This window comes from Numida meleagris, chromosome 3 (assembly GCF_002078875.1).
Source record: "Numida meleagris isolate 19003 breed g44 Domestic line chromosome 3, NumMel1.0, whole genome shotgun sequence".
Taxonomy (NCBI): Eukaryota; Metazoa; Chordata; class Aves; order Galliformes; family Numididae; genus Numida; species Numida meleagris.
In genome coordinates, this window is record NC_034411.1 from 110635871 (window position 1) to 110657525 (window position 21655).

Here is a 21655-nt window from a genome sequence, read left to right on the forward strand (position 1 = left end):
ATTTCTGTGCTGCAAAGAGGAAGGAAGGATGGTTTCCTCAGTTGAAGAAGATGCTTCAGTACAGGCAGAGGGTAAAGGAGCCATCAGAGGGCTGTGTTGGCAATGGCAGCTGATGGGGAAGATGAAAGCAGGCTCTGCTCCTGGCTCTATCGTGGGGCCCTGCCAAGGCGTTTCATTTTTCATGTGTTCCAGTCTGGCCCCATGCACTGCAGCCTGCGTGAGACTCGTCTGTGCAGCGCTTTGAGCACAGCAGGAGCAATGTGTTAGGCAACGAACACTGGCAAGAGCAATTGCCTGCTGCCCAACGGCACTGCCCCTCTTAATGCCTATGTCCTCCTGCCCCACTCCTCCCCATGGGGATGTCAGAGCATCCACGGGGACTTTGCTGTTTGTAGGGAGCAGCAGGAGCTTCAGTAAGTCTGGATTTGACCCACAGGTGTCAAGGAAGGGCCCTCAGGTTCTTGGAAAATCTGGTCCCAAGTGAGTGTAACAAAAGTGCACATTTTGTCAGGAAGTGAAGAAAGTCTCACTGAAATTAAGCCAGGGACAAAGATGAAACAGCAGATGGCCCATGACAAACTGTGAGAACAAAGTTGTTTGCATGACATAGGAGTAAGTATGTACTCATAACAGACTATTACTCAAGATATTTTGAAAGAACACAACTCCACAGGAGTCATAATGTGATTAGTCACCTAAAGCCAGCCCGGCCAGCCTTGGTGTGCTGTACCTGAAAGAAGGGAAACAGACCCGAAAATAGAAGAAAATAATAATCAAGGGAAAAAAAAAAAGAATTCCAAGGCGATGCACAAGTTTATGGAGTCAGAAAAGCTTTCAGATGCTCCAAAACTCAAAACTGAATTAAAATCTTCAGAGTAGCTCGTGGATTGTTATGAGGATTCTTAAAAAGCAAGGAGCCAGATAAAGGAGCCTTGCTGAAGTGACTCAACCCGTAGACTTTTAATCTCACAGCAGAGAGACAGAGTCCTTTTGGTGAAAGGTCTTGGCCTCTGAGGCAGACTTTGCCACATGCTCCATTACGGCACAGTTCTGGTAACCATCCATTATTTCCAAAATCCTTTTTTTTTTTTTTTTTTTTTTTTGAATTACGAGAATGACGGGTGAGTTGAGTTTCAAGTCTACAAGAATAGGACTGATTTGGAATGTGTTTTCTCAAATTAATATTTCACACTATACCTCCAAGTTTGGGTTGGCATATTTAATTACAATAAATCGCTTTATTTTCAATAAAGATTCTGATATCCAATATACATATATATGTAATTTCCATACACTCAGGGATTTCTAGTATAGAAATGTGGTTTTCTTTATTTAAAACTACTTAACAATAAACTTGGCTGATGGTTTTATGAATTTTACATGCACTCCTAAGCTCCTCACTCAAAATCATGCAAGTGTTCAGAGCCCTTATTTACTTGGCTTCTTGCAAAACTGGGTGCTTGACACAATGTCTAAAATCAGACTCAGTGCCGTGTCCAGTAATGTCTGTGCCAAATGCTGAAGTTGCATCCCCTCTCAGCTTGAATTGCACCTTGACTGCAGACCAGCACCGTGAACCAGCATCTCTCTGTACCCAAATCAAAACTGAGCAGCACAAAAGTGTTGGCTTCTGAGAGGCCAGATCCAGATTCCAAAGATGGAATTTGTCCATGCAAAGGAAGTGCCACCCTTGCTTTGGTAAATGCTGCTGTTGGACTCTCATTTAGCACAAGCTGTCAGGACTTCAGTTTCACTTCACACAGGAGGAGGCCAGAGTATATTTAGACTTTCTTGGGACATAGCTGCAGTGCCAAGTGGGACATAAGCTTAAGAGCTCATTCAGAAACCCGATCAGAAAGGGCAGTGCACAAAGGGCTCCTGCAGGTTGCTGCATCACTGCAGAGACTGCATGACTCATTTCAGCACCTGAACATCCTTTATCTTTGAAACGGGTCATCTGATCAGCCATGACTCACTTGGAGGACGATCACCTTCTAAACCTCCAGCTCATTTCTTGAAGCGCTGCGGGAGCCCCCGTCTCCACTCTCTTGCACCTTATCCCTTATCTGCACAGCTGGATGCCTTTCCTGGGAATGCAGAGGCAACACCATCCATCTACAATTCTGATACAATAGGAATTTATTGCAAAGAATCGTGGAATCATAGAATGGCTTGGGTTGGAAAGGACCTTAAAGACCATCTATTTCCAAGCAGAGCTGTGGGCAGGGTTGCCACTCACCAGATTAGACACTCCCCCCCAGCACTGCGTGGGGAGGGACACCCCCTGAGCATGACACTCCAGAGCATGATTGTCACATCCTTCTTAGGGACCCGATAGCTTGGGACAGCTTGTCCCCAGAGCTGCTTCTGTCTCTGCTGGAGCCCAGCAGACTGGCTCCCACTAGATAGAAGATAAACAGCTGAAGTGAGCCGAGCTGAATCCCATGCAGATGCCAATCAGTGGACAATCATGTCCTCCCTTCTCCCTCGAGGTTTCTCCTTCACAGACCTTTCCCTTATTGGCTGACAAAAGGCTAAGAAATCAGTTTGCAGCAGTTTGACTGCGAGGCAGATAAAATCAGTAGTCAAACAAAAGCAGTGAAGATAGCCAAGTCTGCTTGAAAAGTTAAATTCGTGTTCTTCTCGTACAGATGAATTCATTTTTAAAAATTCCAATCTCCCCATTCTCACAGGGCAACCCATTAATCTTTTGGTAGCATCCATCACCACGGGCAGGCAACATAGCAGGAAATCCTCTCCTGGAGGTGCTCGTCACCTCTCCCTCATTCCTGTATCACCTGGCCCACTTCCTCAGAGATTCTGATGTCCTCAAGTTCTGTCAGCGATGGCAGCACTGACGTATTTCCCTGTTACTTGCAAATGGGGAACACAAAGATGTGCAACTGCTTTCTTTTCAGGAGATCCGTAGTAGATCAGGAGGGCACATCTTTTTTTTGGGCACCAGGAGCAGAAGTCCTCTCTTGAAATTTAGACATTTCCAGTACATGGCATCCACAGCTGAATTAGTTATCCAAAGGCGTGCCCAACTTTCTTTATATTCAGCAAAGAGATGAGGATACAAGACACAATTAGACAGGGTGCTCGATAGAATTTCTGTCTAGAACAGAAGTAGGTATTCTCATCAAGGCACCCTTTTCCATGGAAGGTTGGACCAGATAATCTTTCAAGTTCCCTTCCAACCTGGGCTGTTGTATAATTCCACATTTCTATATGTATTTCTCATTCTAGCAATAAGGAGGTGATTCAGCTGCCCTGCTGGCAGGAGGCTCCTTTAGTGTGAGGTGTGTTACATGCCAGAACTATTTAATCCGCAGCCTGTGAATAAAGGCCAGGGAGTTATATGAGACATAGACAGATAAATCTAAAGGTGACATGAAGTCCATCCCAGTACATCAGTTCTCCTAAGGGATGAGGACAAGCTCCCTCTGCCTGCAGCAGGAATAAGTAACTCTGAAGCTGTTCACAGAGATACAGGCTGTGTGTCTAAGACATCCCTTGGGGATTTTCTCTGCAGGTACAACATAATAAATGTGGGTATTTTCAGGGAATTTCTTTACAGCAGCATTTATAGTTCAGTTGTTCAGAAGAATTGAATCCCGTCCCAGGTTTTCTGAGTCACATTAATTTTTCTAACTGGTAAAATTCCTGCCTTGAACAGTCAGTCTTTGTGTGTGGAAGGAAGTACTGTGGACATCTGTAACTGGACATACAAGGTACTGAATGTCCATGCACAGCTGGGTTGTTACGTTCAGAGATGGTCACTGTTCTTGTCTGAGCACCTTGCCTTCAGCACCTTTCCCCTCTGCAGGCACCCATCCAACCCCACTCAGCTACAGCTCTGCCTAGGTGCATGTCTAATACCCCTCGGAGTGAGTGTGCCACCGAATGCTCCAGTTTAAGAAGGACATCTTTGTACAAAAAAAAGGGGGGGGAGGGAGAAGCAAAGAGAACAGTTATGATGAGTTGCAACTTGAAGATAAAACAAACAAAACTGGAAAAGAAGGAAATAAGTAGAATCACCCTGTTTCACATGGTAAGGAATTGTGTTAGCTTGCTGATGTTCTCTGTCATGGTTAGGTCTTCCACATTCCTTGCCTTCCTCAAACACATCCCAGTAATTTTGTCCATGCAGAAAATTTCTTAGGTGGAAACATGGGAGCCTGATCAAGCTGAGCAAGATGTGTTTAAAAAGGCATACAGAATCCTTAAGAGGGGACCAGGGGGATGACAAGGTTGTGGCTTGTTTGTGCTGCATTTGGAAAGACTGCAGCTAAGAGGAAGAACCTTTGGTGACCGGATTTTTGTCTCTATTTTTGTCTGTGTTAGTTACTGCTCCTTGTGTTTTAATCCTGATCATACTTTAACCGTGCAAGAGTGATTTGTGACAGTTATTCGTCACAATGCTAAACCAGATTATCTCAAAGTCTGTTGAGCTTCCTCTGCTCTTTAGCATATGAAAGAACATTACACTTAATTTGGTTTGTTTGGCCAGTGTAGACAGGGATTAGCCACGCTATATATGGACCATAAATACTGCTCTGGTTAACACTACAGTTGAGCCAAACCTGAACCTTTCATCTCACTCTTTGCAAACTTTGGTGGTTTGGATGGAAATGGAACCTGGATTTGAACTGTGCTTTATTTTTGTTTTTGTTTTGAAAAACCAGAACCCAATCAATAACACTTTTGAAAACCAACTTCCAGCATCCTTAGCCCACCTCCAGTGAGCAGGAATCAATTGCCCATGTAGGCAGGGACTTGGCATTGGGATGAGAGCCAATACACGAAGGAAGGAAACCATTTCAAGCAACCTGCAGTAACTTTCCGTAAAGATCGCAGTGACATAAGGGCATGCCAAACTTTGGGTCTTAATCCCTCCAACCAACACGTGTGTCTGTTTAGGGAAAACATGGTGGTCTCATATGGAACAAAGATGGACTTCTGTAGGCTGCGTGTTTAGCTGGTTTTGTTAAGACAAGGAAAAGGCTTTGTTTGGTTTTCACCATCGGTTTGCTATCTGAAATGTCAAACCAGCCTGTAATGAAAATGAATTTCTCACATCAGATTTTTCAGATGCCAGAAATAATAATAGTATGGTGTTAACACCTCTGTATTTGGCTTTCTCTAGGTTGTCTTAACCTAGATAAATCTATTAATTTGTGTCTTGGTATCCACAGCAGGGCTTTAAAATTTGCACTTAATTGCAGCAGGAGTAGTTTTAAAGTCCATTTGTCTTATGCTGACCATTCTTGTAGCATCTCACCACCTTCTCTGTAATGCATTCCCAATGCTAAAATAAAGGTCCTTCACGTGGTATAGTAATTCCATGTATGCAGATCTTTGAGGCTGCTGAAAAACTGATGTTTCCTAATGCGTTTCTGGCTTCTCAAATCATTATAAAAGTAGGATCCTCCTTACTATACAGTATTTACCAACTGGGCACAGCGGGTACAGCACCTTGGAACACAGCATGTCTTGCCAAGTCTTTGCATATTCCCCAGAGACTGCTCTATCATCCTACACTGTATACAGTGGACTTGATCCAAGAACAAATGTTTCTAATGAGTTCAGTGGAAATTGGAGGTCTACTGTACAGCTTGTAGACTGGCATATTTGTCAAGCTGGGATGCACAGCATGAACAGTTTCTTTCTCAGTCTCTGCTTTGTTGAATTTTGTAACTGAAACTGCTAAATACTTACAGGGAGGGATCTGTATATAAGTTGAATTGGGTAAACGGTCATGCTTCCATGCACAAAAATAAAATTATTGAAGACATTAAGCCTCCGACTAGCTTTTGCTGCTTCTCGTGTTGACTTGTCCAATCAAACCAGAATACTGAAAACTGAAATCTCCTATGAAGCAATGATTAACTTTGCCTCCAGCAGGTGACATGCAGCCCTCAGATCTCAGTGGGAGATCTGAGGCAGTTAGGACACGACCACTCTGTGACTGGTCAGGAGTATACAGTAGGTAATTCAGCAGTTATCTACAACAATAGTTATATCTACAACATGTCAACAAGAAAAATATTGAATAGGCAGAAGAATAAGAATGTAACAATAATTTATATTTAAATGTTAAGTTGCACGTTTACATACAGTGGTCTCTTTGAGTTTGTCTGCTTCTTTCTAGTTGTCCTATTGACAGTATCACTAGCAGCTAATGAAATTCTTCCATGTCTCGAAAATACCTAGTCCCACCAAAGTTACAGCAACAGTCCATGCATGTAAGTAACTGATGTTACTTGAGGCTCATGACGTCTTTTCCTTACAGACTCAGACCCTTGCACACCAGATGCTCCACCTGCTGCCACTTCTCCACCAACTTCAGAAGAACCCGGACCTTTCACTGCACCAACATCACCCTCTTCCTCCTCTGATCCTGGTACCGCGTCATTTTCACCACCGCTACCTGCCTGCGTTGCAGCCTTGCATCCCAAACCGGCTCCTATTCCACCACCAACGTCAGCTTCTGCAGGCACAGTTCACCCTGGACTCCCTTCTGTTCCTGCACCACCCGCCTCTACTTCATCCCTGCACCCTGGACTCTATCTGCCAGTCATCCCTCCCGGCAGTGCCACCCACCTCATCAACTGGCTGCCCTTCCTGGCTTCTGCAACACTCGCCACCATCCGCGGGAAGGAGGAGGATCAGCCTCCTGTAGGAACATGCTCCTTGGAAAGCGTGAAGCGATGCAACAGCACACCCCCAACACCCTCCCATGACGACAACCACCATGCTGCATCCGTGGAAGACAGGGCTCCAGAAGCTGCTTCCCTGCCACCGGCTGCCCATTCCGTGCCCCCGAGCTCTGAGCAGGCATCAGCAAACGTGAGTGACATCCTGGCGGAGCTGAGGACCATGAACGGCCATCTGTCTGTCATTGCCCGAGCGCTGACACAGCTGGCATCATCGTTGGCACCGCAGCAAGGCGCACATGGCACCCCACCTCCTTAGTGCTTGGTGACCCACCCTGCTCACAGGGGTGGCATTGGCCGGGGACATCCCGTGGTGGAGATGTGGAGGAGGGAGACCCTACACGAACCTGCCCATGTGGTCTGTGCCGTTTTGCTGTGCTCTCTGACACAAGCCAAGACAAACCCCAGTGGGTTTTCATATTTGTTTGTTTATTTCCTCCTTGTAAACGGCTGCATATATTAAAAAAAAAAAAAAAGGTTTTGTGGTATTGTTAATAAAACTGTTTACATTTCTTGCATTTCTTTCAGATGTGCTCGCTCCCTTCTTCTCACCCATGAACCACATGAACGCTTGTAGAAATTGATGAGGTCTTGCACAGAAAAGGGGGAGAATCTGAAGTGGTGAGAAGCTACCCATGACAAAATGCTCCGAGAGGTGACAAAGCACCTCAGAGCAAAGTGAGGGGACACAGATAGGGAAGCATACAATAAAAATTGGAAAAAAAATCCAATTTCTCTCAGGCCAAGCTGCATGGCGCAGCTCTGTTGAAGCTGGAGCATTTCCCGGTGCTTTATTTCTCAGGGGTAATTATAATTATTGACACAGATAAGGGCTGTGATAAATTGTTCAAAATACTATGTGAAGTAGTTTGATCTCAAGAGCTACCAAAGAGCCTGCTCAGATTTTTGTCCTTTGAATGAATGAACGGAAGGCAGAGGAGCACTTGTCTGGAGTCTACCAGTTTTACTTGCCACTGGTGACTGGGGTTTTTCAAGGGCATTAATGAGCCAAGTTAATTTACAGCAATTAGCCAGATACATGTGGATTGATCCCAGCGTTTCAACGTCTTCTCCCTTCTGCCAAGCTGCAGTGTCTCGCCTAAAGATGGCACTGAAGGTGTGAAACCTCAGGCAGTCCTCCTGGCGGATAGTCAGCACTAGAGGTGTGGGAAATGATGGAAGCCTAAGAAAGGTTTGGGTTGGAAGGGACCTTAAAGACCACCTAGTTCCAACCCTCTGCTATGGGAAAAGACATTTTCTACAAGACCATGTTGCCTAAAGCCCCTTCCAGTCTGGCCTTGAGCATCTCCGATGATGGGGCATCCACAGCTCCTCTGGGTGGCCTGTTCCAGAGAAGAGTTCTTGAGTGAATCTAGACTTCATCCCTCCAAAATCTGTGACCTGAAGAACAGCTGATGAGGTACCCTTGGCTTCTGCCTAGCTTGGCCAAGGCACCGGAGCTGGGTGCCCAGCTTTAGGATGTGCTTGGTGCTATGGACCTGCAGCGTGCACAGAGCTATTTTGTGCATCTCAGCCGTGGTCTGCCCATAGAACAAACATCCAGCAGCCAAAACAAAATATTTTCCTGAAGATGGGCCAAGCATGGGGCCATTGGAGGCTGAGCCAGGCTGCGTGGTGATCAGTCTTTCATCCCAGTGAATTAAGAGGAACTGAGTGCTCATAGCAATCAAGAGGAAAGAAAGCCCCCTGTGAAGTTCTGTATGAGCTCGCCTTAATTTAGCCGCGCAGCTCTCAGATATCAGGATCTGAGGCCATCTCCCGGAAAAACCCAGACAGACAGATCGTTAGATAAGATAAAAGAGGAAGTATTCTGTCTATCTGCAAACATTTCTGTTACAGATGAGCCTAAGCCACAAAGATTGAATGAATATACAAACTTCCCCAAAGCTCAGGTGTATTTGAATTTGAGGTTTTGGTTACTGTATATATATTTGTATATAAACCCATCCATATTTTTGTGCCTGTGCCTGAAAGACAAAGCAACTGCCCTGTTCAGTCAGGTTTTTTCTGGGGCTGATCAGATTTTTTTTCTTCTGATGTGTCTGGTGAAAAGAAAGGCGTTTCATAGATGGCCTTCATTACCTCTCAGTGTTATGTTTTAAACAAAACGAGACAAAGGGAACGGCTTAGAAACAGTTTGGCTTTTGATTTGGCTATTGTAGTTTCCAGAGAATAAAAAGAATAAAAAGCAAGAGTAAAGTTATCTATTTCCCCACTTCTGTTAGGAAATATAGGACTAGAAAGAACAGGGTAAGCTCGATGGTTAAAAAAATAAGGAACTATTTTCATTTTTAACCCACTTTCTCTCTTTCAATTTAACACAGTAGTAAATAACTACCATATTCTCCCTCTCTTGATACTGGATGTCAGGTAAGGACAAGTGAGCGCAGTTTTACTTGTTTGTCCTGTTGTTTCCAGATAGTGACCTTTCATAGCCTGCAATTGGCCAAAGGTTCAGTGGAGTTTTCTGGATGTGTGTAGGACCTGTTCCTTTGCACAGACAGCTTCAGCAGAGCTCACTGTGCAGCTACTGATGCTTTATCAACTGAGAGTACAGAAGGCTTCATTTAGGTGTGTGTAAGGGATTAGGGAGCATTTTCCATGACATGTAAATCTTTAAAGAGTACAAAGTTGTGAATATCATTCTATGTTCAGCTGTGAAGGCAGTGCTCCTCTTTCTCAAAAAAATGCCACAATTGTCATCCAGCTGGCAGGGAGGGAAAAGAGCTCTTCCTGAGCCTCTTACCAAAAGAACTGAGATGTCTGTGGTCCCACGGCCAAGGATATTAGATGCTGAGTACTGGATGCTGTCTCGTCTCCGAGCTGTCTGGTCCTGCGGCAACCTGGCAACAAAGCAGGACGAGCGCCCGTAGCCAGAACTAGAGACTTTCAGATGTATTTGGCAGCCCCCGCTGGCTCTCACACGGGTGCAGTAACTGGCTGGAGAGCCACCAAGGCAGCCTGTCTGCGGGCAGGGTCCCCTGAAGCAAGCAGCGCTGTGGGGCTCAGGGCTGACGTTAGCAGAGTCATAGAATCAGAGAAGCACAGAATGGTTTGGGTTGGAAGGGACCTTCAAGGCCACCCAGCTCCACCCCTCTGCCATGGGCAGGGGCATTTTCCACTAAACTGGGTTACCCAAAGCCCCGTGCAGCCTGGCCTCCAGCGCCTCCAGGGATGTGGGACCAAGGGGCCAAGCAAAGAGTCTTGCCCAGGAGCGTCCCTTTCGGTAAGGCACGTTATTCTCTACTCCGCAAATTCCATTGACTTCTATCCCTTAGGAGTTATTTTACTCTTTCGACTTAGTTGCCCCACCCCAGCGCTGCAGGAAATGAGTGGCTGCACTTCTTGGCTTCCGTCTGCAACCAGCCAGATCTTCCCTCAAGCTGCAAGCCCCACTGCCATGTTCTGACCTCCTTGAGTTGCTGAGCTGCTGCTGCATACCTGCTGCTCCGCTGGGCAAAGCGTGGTTGGTGTTACTCTCTTTGTTACTCGCTTTGATTCGGAGAGCAAAAGGCCAAAAGTTATTGGGTGTGTGTTCAAAGTGTAGAAAAGGGCTCAACCTTTTGGTTCGGTTAAGTTAATAAAAATTAATTAATTTGCTGTTATTTGTGAAGGATGGGGGCAGCAGGTTATGGGCCAAGATTTATTATACAACTGACAGATAATACTCTTACTAAAAAGAAATTAGAAACTCTCCACATGAGCAAAACTTCAAGGCTAGAGGCATGTGTGTTAGTCTTAGAGTCAGTATGGGTGAGTGCTACACCCCCTTGGGGCTCCACCATCAAAACCCTAAGCACAAAGATCTCATCTTTCACATCTGCTTTGTAAACAAATACTGAGGATGGGCTGCACATCACCACACTTTAGTACCCAAATTTGCTTTTGGAGGTTCCTCTACAGTCAAGCAGAGACAAGGGCTTTCAGCGTGTGATTGATCCTTGCCTCAGTAAGGTATTTAAAATTAGTGGGATGAATTGCCTTCTGGAAGCATCCATCCCTCTCCCCTGGCTACAGACAACAAGTTTAAGCCAGATGCTTAACTTCCAGATGGAGAGAGGTAAATGGAGTGAATCCTCTGCTTGGTAATTGCAGTTTGTTTCCAGCGGGTGAAGCTTTAGTATACCACATTTATTTGAGCCCTGATCGATGTGTGAGGAGCTGGAAGAGGGAAACTGGGAGCTCAGGAGAATAAGACTGACAGTGAAACTGGAAACTCTGCAAAATATCCAGCTCCAGCTCTGGGCCAGGAAAGTTATCCTGCGGGACACCAGGTCACTGCCTTCTCCCAGAGATTCAGCTCCTCAGGATGCGGGGCTGGAAGCTAAGCAGCTTTATGGGATTTGAGTGATGTGCTCAGTGTCTGCTGCTCCAGCAGGAATTATTTAAGGAGGCAGCAGACTGTATGATATTGTACGAGACTGCAACTCAAGAAGGTGGGAGAAATCACAGGTTTACCCAGGAGGAATAGGAGACCGGGAGGTTTTTCCCTTCGTTTTCTCTAGCACATATTGTTCTTCCAATATTTGTACACATATTCACTGTAATGACACTGAAATCCTCCAGTAAAATAACTCAGAAAGAAGCAGTGGTAGGGAATGCATTCCTTTGTGATAGCCCAGCTGCGCGCTTGGAAATGAGCTCCTTCCTACAGACAAGATGGATCTTCGGCATAGCTTTGACTGGGATGCCAGATACTGTCACCATCTGCAGATGCTCCTGTGGAGACCCACCTCTGCCCACAAAGCTGTATGGCCAGTGTGCCTCCAGCTTCCTCCCAGCCCTTTCACTACAGCATTTTGTAGAATTCTTTGGGTTTCCATTCCATTTATTTCAGTCCGTGAGCAGCCAGCTCGGACACCTGTATTAGGAGACTGGTATCACCCTTAACCACAAGGCTGTATCTCGAGCCCACAGCTGCAAGCTTGGTGATAGCTGCTCATTAGATGCCATGGGGCAGAAGACTCCACATTGCTGGGGTGAGCGAGGCTGTCCCTCAGCAGTGGTCATGCTGGTGTGTGGCTATGCACCGCTTGGGATGGGTGGCTGTGACACCCTGCCACTGACCAAATCACAGACTTCACACACATCCTTTGGGCTGGGAAACCCTCTGCTCATGTAACCCACTGGGTGCAGCAGCAATATGCAGTCTGTCTGTCTTCACCTGGGGCTGGGGACCATCGAGGCCGATAGTATTGCTCCCAGATTGCATGGGAGCTGAACGGGTCCCGGTGCCCACAGCTGAGCTGGGACACTACTCTTACATGACTCCATATGCAAGTTAAAAGGCATTATATTTTATTATTTATTATTATCTGATGCTTTTGGTAATTTCCCTTGTGAGACTGTCTTTTCTTTTGGTGTGCTGTGGCAGACACTATAGTGGCAGGCACTGTGGCTCTCCACTTAGCCACGAACAGGCAGGCTGTAAGACACAAGGCAGTTGGCACTGTTCTCAAAGGAAATAAAGGTGACATACTCTGGGTCAGGCTCTCAGATGGTGTGAACGGATGAGACCTCATCCTTTGTCCCAGGTACACCATGGTGCTGAGCAATGCCGTCCAGCTGTTCCTCCATAGCCCTGATTGCTCTGAGTTCTCTTTTATTGTATGTACATTGTACACTTTCAGGGCAAGGACTGTATTTTGGTTCTTCCATGGTTAAAAGCTCAGTGCAGAAGGGGATTTTAAGCACCGTTACAGTAGCAATATTTATTAATAGCAAGCGATATCATGAAACTGAAATCTTCATCTCAACGAAGAGGAATTCAGTAATGTAAAGAGAGAAAAGGACACCACAACCCTTTGCTGGGTTTTTCTGCAGGTTCTCTCTCTAAAATAAGCTGGGCAGTAACTTCTCACTACTGCTTTTGCTTGTGGAAGTGGTTCCCAGGCACTTGCTGTGCATCGCGTAATGTCGACATCTGATGTGATCCACATTGTTCCCATCTACCACTTGGTCTGGATTTCCCATTTATCTTGAACCTTGGCTGAAATCTGAGTTTATTCAGAGAGAGATCTTATTGGAACAGCCTTCATGAAGAGCTTTACTGCTTATAACTGTCATTCAAAACATATTTTGTATGAAAAAATGTGGATTTGGGCCAGCTGAAACACTTGGTGATTCATGTTGAATGCAACAAATCGTTTTTGTCACTAAACAAAAATAAGAGGTCCTGAAACAGACTGAAAAATGCCTAAGAGGATATTTCAAAATATTTATCTTATTAAAGATATTAAAACCAGGTCAGTAGTTCAGGAGTTACTTGAAGCATTTTGTTTCATCTGCACTGCTACTTTATCCATTTCCTCAACTTCTTTTTGACTATTCTTATTTTGTGATCAATAAAGAATGACATTTCTTCTTCGAGTTGGCAGAATCAAACACCAGATACTCGTGGCTCTGCTGGCAGAATGCACTGAGTTTTGAAGTTAACTTCGCCATCTCTGAGCTGAAATCCAGACCTCATGGTTTCTTCCAGATCCTCCAAAATAACCAAAGGGTTACTGGCACAAATCTGCTGTCCCACAGCCCATGCTAGATGACACCAGTGTAGTGGTACATGGCTCTGCTCGTTAACCTTGATTGGAAAGGGAGCTCATGGTGACACAAACTTTCATAAGATTTTGAGCTTTGATTGTCCAGTCAGACTAATTTGATCTTTTCCGTACAGGACCTCATTCTGTGTATTTTAGTTAATGGTGGTATATATTGGACTTTTCAAGCCATGCCAACCAATGTGATGAAAGTTTCCAGGAGCATATTCATTTCTTCCCTTTCAAAATGGAGAAATTTGGGTATTTAACTTCAATTCTGTATTGACTATCACTCTTAGGAGGTAAAGAAGTCATTATTTTTGAGGCTTGAGGGCTTGAGTCAATCAGACTCATTTGTTTCCTCTGATGGAAGAAAAGGGTCTGAGGTGGAGAGAATTGAAGAGCTGACTAGAAGGTTTAAACTGAAGTAGTGGGATGAATGTGAGCCAAGGAAAATTTAGGCTGCACATCAGGAAAATTTTCCTAACAAGGAGGTCTATTACTACATGGAATGGTCCCCCCAGGGAAATGGGGGAAGCTGACTAGACAAAGCAATGAAGAACACATTGTAGGGAGCAGCCTTGAAACAGTTGGAGAGTGGACCAAGTGACCTAAGTGTATTTTCCATCTCTAATTTCCCTGAGTCAACCGTTACAAACATGCAGTGTGCTGTACATGACTCTGGTGCTCTGCCACATCAGTGCTGCTTTGGGAAAACTTGCCACAAAGCCCATCCTTGGGACACAAAAGGCAGCGATGCTCTGGCCTCCGTGCATCTTTCCTGGGCTCTGCCATGTGCATTCATTTGGTGCTGCTACCTGTGGCATTCACCCAGATGTTCACCAACTCTGAACATCTTGACCTTGCCTTTTTCATTCTTCAGCTTTGCTTTTCTGGGCGCTGAATTCTTCCTTCTGCTTTATAAAGTTTTTTGTGTGTGCAGAAGCAACCGAGTTGCTATCACACTTTTCTCTAAGAGAAGTAGTTTAAGTTTGCTTGGCCACAGCATTAGAGGCCAATTCAAGCTACACAGAAAGCAGACAGAGAGGGGGATTTTCTCAGCACCTGGTGATGCCCATGTGACAGCTAACACATTGGCAGACACCCAGGATCAAACCAGGAGACTTCAGATGCCAAAACAGCTCAGAGTGCAGCTGTGTGCTCCTTTCCCCTGTATACTGGAGTAGATAATGAATGGATGAATTTCGTACATCATTCTGTTTGAGTCAAAGAAAATGTGAGTCCCTGGTGATAAGGAAAAGTTATTATTCTGATTTTTTTTTAACATCAGGGGCCGTCTAATAGAGTTCTTCAAGAGACCTTTATCAATCTTAAATAAATTTAAAAAAAAAATCAATTCACTGAAATCCAAAGGGGGAAAGGGCAGTTTCACTGCATTTCTCAAAGGAGAAACTCTGAAGCATTCATGCTCCAAGTGGCCTCTTTCAGCATTCTGTTAAAGAAACAACATGGAGCTTTTGTTAAAAAACACGCTTTCTTTTCAAATTTTAACTAGTTAAAGTGAAGCAAAAAATACTGCTTCTGTAACTTGGAGAGATCAACTTCTTTTTCAGAATGAAGTGGTTTAATATACCCAGCTGCAGAGAAATTTGGATTTGGATATTTTTGTCATATTTTTGGATATTTTTTCAAGACAAAAAAAAAGTTCAAAATATCAGTATTTCCATAGTAGAGAAAAATACATTCCTCTTTGTCTTATTTCTTATCTGAGAAAAAATTGGTTGAGAATATAGGCTAGATCATGAAGGGTATTTTCTGCTACACATTTGCTGGAGTTGCTGTATTTATTCTTATTTTGAATTCGGTCCTGAAACACACATTTAAAAAAAATAATAGGTATGTTATAGAACACATTCTTTGAGCTGTGAATGAGACTGGAAGGGCAGTTTCTGACATAGACTTCATTCATGCAAGTTGGGTTCAGATTTTCTTTCCAGTAGCGTTCATCGGCATTGAGCTCTGTAGACCAAATTCGCATCTATTTCTTCTGAGCGCCACGTTCATGCACGAATGCATGGACATCTAACAACGAAAGGGCAGCTTCATGGAGGAGAGGCAGCAGCCCAGCTCTACAGTCCATGAGAGCTGGCTGCAGACCTTAAAGTATAGATATGTGAATGTGAAAAAGTCATGGAAAAAAAGTCTGATGGAGAAAGATGCCACTTCTGCATGTTCAATAAAAAATAATGACTGTTTGGAAAATGCAGTGGGACAAGACAGGACAAATATCCCCTACAGTGAAAAAAAACATCAATGTTAGCAACACCTCTATCAACACCACCTTCTTTTTACCAGTTCCTGTCTAGTCGGGAACTAATTTCTTTACAGTTACTGAAGCAGAGTAACCACAAATCAAACAGTAGGAAAATGATAACCTGCTGAACTCCACAGGGGCCTCTCGAGTGGGTTTGGTGACATCTGAGCTTTGCTTAGACAGTTGTGAAATGTCTAATGTGGGCCAGTCCATCAGGCTGTGCCCCTGAGCTTGTCATTTTCAGAGACGAAGAGGGAATAAAAAAAGTAAAAAAACACAAATATCCAAAAATTCAAAACTGTTTAAAAATTATTTATGGGGAAAAGTTGGATATTTCTTGGAAGGAGACATTAGAAACTCTTAATATATTATGAGAATATAAAGCATGAGGGGGAGTATAAAGTGCACAGAGAAACACCATTTGTGGGAGTTTTTCAGTTCTGTTGCATTGGCTCAGGCAGCACCTTACCAAAATGAAACTTAACAGGCCAATAAATATAGCAGCGCTGGGCAAAAAAAAAAGAAGAAATCATACTAAACTCTGATTATGCTGACATCAGCTGGCCTATAAATTATCACCCAGCAAGAACTATCAAGATGTGAAAAAAAACACCCCAGATCTCCGTTCTGGGATTGAAAAATGGCTTGGAGACATTCCAGCATAATAACATAATAACTCCTATATATATATATATATATATGTATGCATATATATTTATTGTGATTGTTTACAGGTCTGTCCATTTGGCTGGCTCCTTCTCTGGACTTCCTCTGCGCTCACTGGTCTCTGGAAGAAAATTTCGATCTTTAAGAAGTTCTTTCCTGAACATCTTTACCTGGCTGAAAGGCATACGAAAGCCTTTGGCCCATGTCCTTGGTGAGTACAAAGTGTTTGCACCAAAGGCAAGGTGTCTAATCTAATTTCCATTAGCTAAGTGTATTGCCCAGACTGTCTTTGACTAGTTCATTCCCTGCTATAGCCAGCCATGGTGCAGACTGCCACAGTTGCACTGATTTCGAGGAAGTTCTGAAAACTTGTGCTGACTGAAGGCCTGACACTTCAACAGAGATAATGATCGGGGAGGTTTCTGGTTGTTCTTGAAAATCCAAGGGGATTCCCCCTTCTGTTGCTTCTTTCTGCAATTGCATTGCGACTTGCTGCAGAGAACTTGCTGTAACAGGGGGTTGGATTGGATGATCCCTTCCCACCCCTATGATTCTGTGATCTGTGATTCTGTGATTACTTTATGGGGAGATTTCAGTATATATAGCAGCAAATAGTGGAGACCATGTGAATGAAACGGCAAGAAGGACACGTGTCAACATGATCTGCTCCGTGTAAGAGAGCTTAATGAGCCTTTGAAGGGCATATTTTTTATTTTTCTATTGTGTTCTGTTTATGACACTCATCTCATTTTAACAACTGTAAATACATTTCTGAGTGCAAAACAGCTCTATTCTAGGCCTGTTGAGACTGCTGATAAATCCAGCAGTTTCCAGTGGAACCTCAGAGCACTCTGCTCACTATCCTCACTGCTGCCTGTGGCAAACCCAACCTGGGAGGCAGGGTGTAGGAGAGGCACGAGTCTGACTTAGGTAAGGATAGAGACTTGGTAGAGCCTGGGTTTTGCTTGCAGGATGGCTTGGAGCAAACCACTGTGCCTCACTTTGCAAAGCATCTGGAACAGCAGTGCTGCCCGGGGACCTGATCCTATCATCGTAACTTGGGTGCATGGCACCATGTTAGTAGATGTTCCTAGAGATCACAGTTATGAGTGGAGGATCCTCACAGCATGGAGTGGCAGAAATGGCTTTTGGTCTGCACAACAGGCTGATGAATGAAGAGCTTTCCTGAAAGAAAAGGTGAGCTCCCATCCCTGCTTGGCCTGAGAGATCCTGTTTCCCACGAGCTCCAAATGGCTTTAGAGTGTTGGAGCCATGCATGCTCTGTTCCACCTGCTGAAGAGAAAAAGGAAAAGGCTTTCTGGCTTTTGTTTCACACGGTAGACATGGCATTCATATGAGAAAGAGACTGCAGGATTCCCACTCTTGTTTAGTGGGTTTCTTTAAAAAATTCTGATTGTTTTTAGCTTTGTTTTGTTTTTTAATTGCTTTTTGGTTCTTGACTTTTCTTCTCCTGCTTGACCCTTTTGCTCTACCCGACGTTTGCTTTCTTCAACAGAATCATGAGCCATCCAAGGCAGGGAGCCGGTCTTGTATCATGGCTACAGAGATATGGCTGCTGATAAATAGGTAGCCAAGAGAGAGAACAGAGACCTCTCATATAGCAAGGGGTATAGTGTAGCCTATGAGACTTCTTTAGTTAACCTCACAGGGGTTTTGTAAGTGGACTTCTACTTCTAAGAACTTGTCATTCGCAGACTTGATAGCCAAGGAAAAGCACCTGGAAGTCAGCAGGGATGAGTTCACTGTGGGGCCATTTAGGTGATATCAAGGCTGCAATACAATATGTGCTACTCCAAATGAGATGGCTGAGTAGCTTGTACGTTAGAGTTCAGACCCTTTGCTTTCTGAAAAATCATAATTGGAGGAAAAATGATCATGAGAAATCAGTTTATTATCTGTTCCCTTTGTCTGAAAGATGTTATCTTTGTACCACGAATACCCTCCTATGATCGCTTTGGGTGATACTTGAGAGCAGCAGTGGCTCAAACTGAGAGTATGCCACCCGCTGAGTCACTGGTACTGCTTCCTGTTGGCACAGCCCTCCTCTGGTCAGAGCACTCTTTTGCTGAGCCTCCCTCACTTCTTCTTATGAGCAGAAAGCAGAAGTGATTTGAGTCACCTCACAAGACCACCTGCAAAATTCTTCTCCCGTGGTCTTGACCCAGATGCCTCCAGTTAATAATAAACGTAAACATACATAGCTTCAGGATCTTGTTCAAAGGGAGCGATTCTTTCTTCAAGACTAATTTCCTATGGAGAATCAATAAACGCCACAAGTATGAGGGCCCATGTCCCAGACACCCCCAAATTCTAAAATTTATCATCTTTACTGGATCCTTGCCAGTGCTGTTATTAATCTGGAGTGAAATAAAATCAATTTTAAGGAATTTGACCACATATTAAACATTTTCTGTTTGACTACAATTCAAATAACTTTCACATTTCCCTTCGATAATGTATATTCTAAACAATTTTCCATCTTCTGCTCCATATCCCCAAACTTAGAAGACTAAGGTGTCTTGCATTCTGGCTTCAATTTCCAGTGTCTTTCTAAATCCTTCCTTCACATCATCAGTTCTTTGCTGAATCCACAGCTGAAGCCACACGGAGGTGACAGCCTTTGCAATTGGAAGGACAGCCAGCCTTGGAAGTTGGTCACATATAGTTCTCCACCATCTTCAAATTTTTAACTTCAAACCAAATATTCAGAAAGAAAACATTCACCTCCTCCACGCGGCCAGAACCTGTGCAACACAGATCTGTCGGGCATCGCATGCCCAGAGCTCTGGGACTTATAAATGAACCTGGAACTTTTGTAGAAGTTGTAATGTGAGAGGAAGCAGAACAAAAATTGGCTTTCATCTTTTATACTCATCAAACGTGGGACAGCTTCCAAATCAATGAGTACGTGTTATTCCCTGCCCTCCATTTTGTCTTGCTTTATGAGTTACTACCATGAAATAACCAACTGAGACCCATAGATTTTAACAAACCAGAGCAAAAAAACAATATGGTCTTTGAAATTGCTTCCAAATTTATCTACATGTTAAATGCTAGAGTTTCTTGCCTTTGAAAATCCTCAAGCAGTGACGCCTTTACCTCTAAGAGATGACATTTTATTAATGTGAATGCTTATGTGTGTGCATGTATATATGAATAAATGTATAGGCAACTATTATACAAATACTTCTTATAAAGACATAAGTTTATGGAATTTCAAACAGTAGCCTCAGTGTTATATCACCAAACACATAATGTATGTCAGAATCCAGTTAATGTGCACCATTCAAGAACATGTTTATCACCCAACAGCATTCCTTATTTTACACTCTTACTTCCTTTACATTACTTCAGTCAATCATAACTCCACAGGCTTTTATTTTTACTTTTGTTTAGGGTAGAAGAAAGAACAGAAGGAGTATATTGGCTGGCCAAAATCTGATGTCTTTACTTAGACAGCATTTATTTAACACTGCTCAGGATCTCTATCTCCAGAATGACAACAAGCATTAGCCATACAAATGCTTTCCTCACATCCAAGAAGTCAACATGTGCCTTTGTTCTTTTTTCTATTTGTTACCAGGGTGACAGGCTTATAAAATTTGAAAGTACAACAGTAGGGCCTTAGGGTGTCACTTTAAGATAACCACACACTCAGTTTTGTGTTTCGCTTCATTATTTTATTTTTAGTTTATTCATAACAACGTGCTACTGAAAAATGCCTATTGTCAGCTCCAGGTGTGTTTGCCAACATTAAAGAGTATAATCACAATAAAAGGAAAGCCAGGAGCAATTCCACCTCCCACATGCCAAAATTAACAAACCATAGTAAAAATTAAAATCAGCAATACTTTATTTCCCTTCCTCCCGTCTCTCCATCCTCTGCTCTCTCCCTCCCACCCACAAACTCTCAGGCTCGCTTTCCAGAAATGCAGATAAATCAATACCCTGCTGCGTGGAGGTTCAGTTGATGCTACAAAAACATAACTTTGGCTCTATTGTCAGACTGCTGGCTCTCCATTGACACTGTGCCCTATGCAGAGCCCCTTTTCAATATTCCTGCAGCATGAATTCTGTACATACATGTCTGTATGGTTATCTGAAAAAGGGAAATCCCAAACCTTCAATGCTCCAGTGTTTCTGAGATATGGAAATCTCTGTAGTTACCTCCACAGCTACAGGACTTCTTGGATTTTTACACCCATTTCTCATCCTGACCTCTCTTTGAGTCATTTTTTTAAAAAGAAAATAGTAATAATAGTAAATCACCAATTGTTCTGATTTTCCAGTGAAGATATTCCACCACTGGTCTCAAAGACCAATCACATGTCATACTACACTTTCATGCTCTATTTCATTTGGCTTCTAGAGCTACCACTCCCAGACTTTGTTTGTTTTAATATTTTGCTGGTTACACTGATGATTTCTCTGTTCTCACATTTCCTTTCTCCACGTGGGCACCATTTGGCTGTTGTCAAATGTCCTATAATATTGCCTTCCTCACAGAGCACTGTGAGAGGACCTGCTGTCCTAACAATTCTCCTGGATGAGTATTTAAGCCATTCTCATTGTTCTCCGAGTCTTCTGCATCTCTTTATGCTTCACTGTGGATGGCTGGAGAACAGACCCAGACAAAGAAGTCCAAGAGAACCTGCCAGATTTCTACTGAGGCACAAACCAGAATAGGTCTATTTTCTATTCTAACCCATAATTTTCTTCTCTACATTCAGAATCTGCATTTATTTGGTGTTGTATCATGGTTAGCTCATGGTCAGCTGATTCTCCTGATTTCCAGGTGTTCTCTGGAGGCACAGCCTTCTATGCCGTATCAGTCCATGTTGTACGATGCTTGTGTTCTTTGGACAGGTTTTGGGGAGCCTAAATCCCAGTACTCTGAGGATATAGGCAACTATAATCCTCTTTCAGACCAACCCAGTAATCAGCCTGCTTGTTTTTCATGTCTGCTTTGTGCTGCCCTCAGTTAAACTCATTGAAAAACACCCTATTTAACCTGAAATTTTGCTAGGTTCTTAAGAACAGCTTCTCAGATGTGCATGCCCCAAGAGCTGTCCAACCGGACCTCTGTGAAGATTCAGTTGCATACACAGGCCTCTAATCTCTGCCTAAATTCACAAAGGAAACAGGAGAAAAAAAAGAATTTTTTTAAATAATGAGCTAATATTTCACTTTTTCCTTTTGCATGGAAAATGGCCTAGCCTTCGTTCCTAGCCCCACTGATGGTGTGTGTAGACGAGCTCTGTGAGCTAGGTTGGGACAGCAGGTTGAACTGTCAGAAGTGAATCTGGGGTAGTCCCATAATTATTGCAGTTGCTCTGACATCTTAAAACAAATCTACAGATTTGTCACATGCCTAGAGGTTTCAATTTGGCTTCCTCTTTTCTGCACAGGGCTGCTGT

The 21655-nt window shown here is 43.6% G+C and overlaps 1 protein-coding gene across 1 annotated transcript in view; it reads left to right on the forward strand.

Moving 5' to 3' along the window:
• The window catches only part of RUNX2 (runt related transcription factor 2), a gene marked incomplete at its 5' end in the record, with an annotated part of 143718 nt that extends 136552 nt beyond the window's left edge, over positions 1 to 7166 (forward strand). The window contains one exon of the mRNA XM_021392029.1: positions 6296 to 7166. Within this exon, the coding sequence (XP_021247704.1) occupies positions 6296 to 6978 (683 nt within the window). The remainder of the gene's footprint in view (positions 1 to 6295) is intronic.